Below are 3,332 nucleotides of genomic sequence, written 5' to 3'. Positions count from 1 at the left end.
GACTCCTTTACTCCCACACACACACGCATACGCGCACACACACACACACACTTCCTTCGTTCTGTAAAACATTTGGTTGGCTGATCATTCCAGTATGTGCTGCTCACAAACTTCACTCACTTTCAAAAAAGACAAGATAATGTTCTTAACATACATTTTTTAATCATATTCCTTCAATTAAAAAATTTACTTCCACTGGAAATAAGTGCATTGCCACTGCTGTATAACCATGGCATGAACATAAACATTATCATTAGGATTATCATAGTGTAAACATTATTAACTTTGTCATTGGCATTATTGTTCAATTAAACTGAACGCACTTCGGCATCCACTCACTCACTAAACTATACATCTCATGAACTCAGCCTACTCATCTAAGACCATTTCGGAGCATGTACGAGAGAGAGGGTCTATGTTCTGTTATCGAAGCAGCTGCCACAGACTAGACTGAGTGAGAAGTGGGACTGCATCATCTGGTGGGCGACTATTTACACACCGGCATTTTCCAGACTCTTTCTTCCAGTTCCACACTGAAAACCACAGGAACAAGACTCCTCTGCACCCTCCCCTACATGGAGGTGTGGGATAGGCAAGTCTCAACAAATACTTCTGGTATCTTATTAGCTTATTTAAACAAACAGCATGATATCATGTCTCAACACATGGCATCTCTTTACCCTCAGATGATAGTCAATTCATCGACAGCCTGGGTTCCAATTCACCATGAATATATAAAAAAAGCAGTGTTATATAAATTCAGATCATACAATTCATAATGTAACATAGTAACTGCGTTTTATTTTTCCTTGCTAATACATCCTTTATGATATGCTCAGCGAAGCAGCAGTTTATTTCATCTAACGATGAAGAACTCCTTTGGCAGCTCTTCTCATTCCCTTTAAGGGTTCAGGTAATAGTCCAGGAGAGGGTGGGCCTCTCCTTTAAGGGTTCAGGTAATAGTCCAGGAGAGCTTGGAGGAGAGCGGTACAGCCAGTCTGTTTGACAACTAGCTCACATAACTGTCTCTTAAGTTCATGTCTTTGACATGCCTGTGGTTCCATTAAGACCCTGTGTGTTTGGTTTGGCAACTGTCTTTTGTCTGTTAAGACTCTAGTTAAAAGCAGAGTCCAGCATATTGAATGTGGGACTTCAGTTCCAACTAGGCCTGACCCAGGCCAGCAGCATCCACAGGGCTCCACTGGGCAGACAGGGGAAAGAAAGGGTTCAAATGCACAACTAGTGTCCTCCCTTCTTTCAACATTGCTGGCCATTCGTCCTTGGATCACGGAAGCGACACCTCCTGGATTCAGCTTATTTTCTATCCACACTGGAAGTTGTGGCTGATGCTGTTGAAAGCAGCAGCAGGCTGGGGGAGAGGCTGGGGGAGGGACTACAACGTCTCCTGTAGGAGTCAGTCAGCAAAGCAGCAGGTCCAGTTCAGGTCTTTCTCCAGGCTCTCTCTGTTGGTGGGAGAGGAGGTGGAGGTCAGCGCTGGCTCCGTCCGCTGGTCATGTTGCTGCTGCTGCGTGGCGCAGGGGGGAGGGAGGAAGTCAGGGTGGAGTAGGCTGGCCTGTACGTTGTGTCCTGGGAGAAGACAGAGTCTGAGGAGCTGTGGGGGCCAGGGCCTACTGGAGAATACTGAACCAGGGGAAGAGAGAGGTCCAGATACTCCTGAGAGAGAGAGAGAGAGAGAGAGAGAGAGAGAGAGAGAGAGAGAGAGAGAGAGAGAGAGAAAAAACAGGTGTTGAGATGCATTCTGAAGATGAAGCAGAAACATGAATTGAAATCCTTTTATAGAGAGAGAGATTTGTGCATTCATTGGTGTTTTATCAATGAAAAGTACTCACAAATACCCCGACGTTGAAACGCATGTATGTGTGAGCTTACCTGGTTGGCCATGAGTGAGAGTGTGCGGTCTAAGTCCTCCACCAGCTGTTGGAAGGTTGGGCGACGAGACGAGACTGCATGCCAACAGTCCCTCATCACCAGGTACCTGGGAACACAACACACACACCATAGCGTTAGACAGAGAGAGAGAGAGAGAGAGAGAGAGAGAGAGAGAGTACTCTGGGTAGTCTGTGTGTGTGTGTGTGTTTACCAAGTTCCTGAGGGCAGTCCGAGGGTCTGTGTGTCTGCCTCTGCGTGTGTGTGTGTGTGTGTGTGTGTGTGTGTGTGTGTGTGTGTGTACTCACAGCTCCTGTGTGCATGCGGAGGGTCTGTCCATGCGATGTCCCTCCTTGAGCAGTTTAAAGAGCTCCTCCACGGGAACGCCAGGGTAAGGAGAGCCCCCCAGAGTAAAGATCTCCCACAGCAAAACCCCAAACGACCACCTACAACACACACACCAAGAAAATATCAACACACACACACCCAAAACCGACACAAACCTGAAACTCAATGCCAACCAGTCACCCAACAGAGTGACCCAACACAACACACTGCGAGTTTAGGAGTTAGGATTGTGAGACTCACACGTCACTCTGGTGTGTGTAGATGCGGTCAAACAAAGCTTCCGGTGCCATCCACTTCACAGGCAGACGACCCTGGAGGGAAGACAACAGGTCAATCATCTGTCCAGCTGTTGTTCCATGCAACCTGTCCATTGTAGCTTCATGTACTCATGTTGGTAGTGTTTTTATATACTCAGTCACGCCATATGTCTGGCCACTGATCTCACAAAGCTGTAGCCTTAACAGACTCCGATTGCTTCCATCCATCCATCCACTCACCCACCCACTCACCCACCCACCCACCCACCCACCCAACTCACATTGGTGGTCTTCTTGTAGTAGTCAATATGGTGGATGTCTCTGGCCAGTCCAAAGTCTGCTATTTTCATGATGTTATCCTCTGTCACCAGCACATTCCTAGCAGCCAGGTCTCTGTGGATACACTGGCAAACAGAAAGAGCTGGATTGATACCGACGCCATTGACTACCAACACAACCAGCAGTGACTCGTAGTGAGTGATCGACTCATGGCTGAAGAGCTGGAGACTGACCTTCTGTGAGGCCAGGTAGGCCATGCCCCGAGCCACCTGGTACGCAGCAGATACCAGCTCTCTGATCTCTGGGCCACCCAGGGGAGCCTGTGCCGGGCCTGACCAGTACTCCAGACCTACGGGCCGGCGGGACCGCAAATACTCCCTCAGATTACCCTGCGACGCATACTCCACCACTACGTACAGAGGACCTAGAGAGAGAGACAGACAAGGGTTATATATACATACATACATTTCAATCTAATATACAGAGAAAAAGACCACACACACACACACACACACACATGATCTCTCTCTTACCATCTTGTGTGCAGGCTCCTAGCAGGTT

The 3,332-nt window shown here is 48.0% G+C and overlaps 1 protein-coding gene across 1 annotated transcript in view; it reads right to left on the bottom strand.

The window, feature by feature from the left end:
- Window positions 1-1,488: 1,488 nt before the first annotated feature.
- The window catches only part of fgfr1b (fibroblast growth factor receptor 1b), a gene marked incomplete at both ends in the record, with an annotated part of 9,270 nt that continues 7,426 nt past the window's right edge, over window positions 1,489-3,332 (bottom strand). The window contains 7 exons of the mRNA XM_080529510.1: window positions 1,489-1,674; window positions 1,891-1,996; window positions 2,196-2,333; window positions 2,476-2,546; window positions 2,774-2,896; window positions 3,005-3,195; window positions 3,305-3,332. The exon at window positions 3,305-3,332 is cut by the window's right edge and continues 83 nt beyond it. Of these exons, the coding sequence (XP_080385636.1) occupies window positions 1,489-1,674; window positions 1,891-1,996; window positions 2,196-2,333; window positions 2,476-2,546; window positions 2,774-2,896; window positions 3,005-3,195; window positions 3,305-3,332 (843 nt within the window). The remainder of the gene's footprint in view (window positions 1,675-1,890; window positions 1,997-2,195; window positions 2,334-2,475; window positions 2,547-2,773; window positions 2,897-3,004; window positions 3,196-3,304) is intronic.

This window comes from Nansenia antarctica (assembly GCF_963989245.1).
Source record: "Nansenia antarctica genome assembly, chromosome: 4".
NCBI lineage: Eukaryota > Metazoa > Chordata > Actinopteri > Argentiniformes > Microstomatidae > Nansenia > Nansenia antarctica.
Note: the sequence above shows the minus strand (reverse complement) of the source record. Positions and strands in the feature narration are given on the sequence as shown.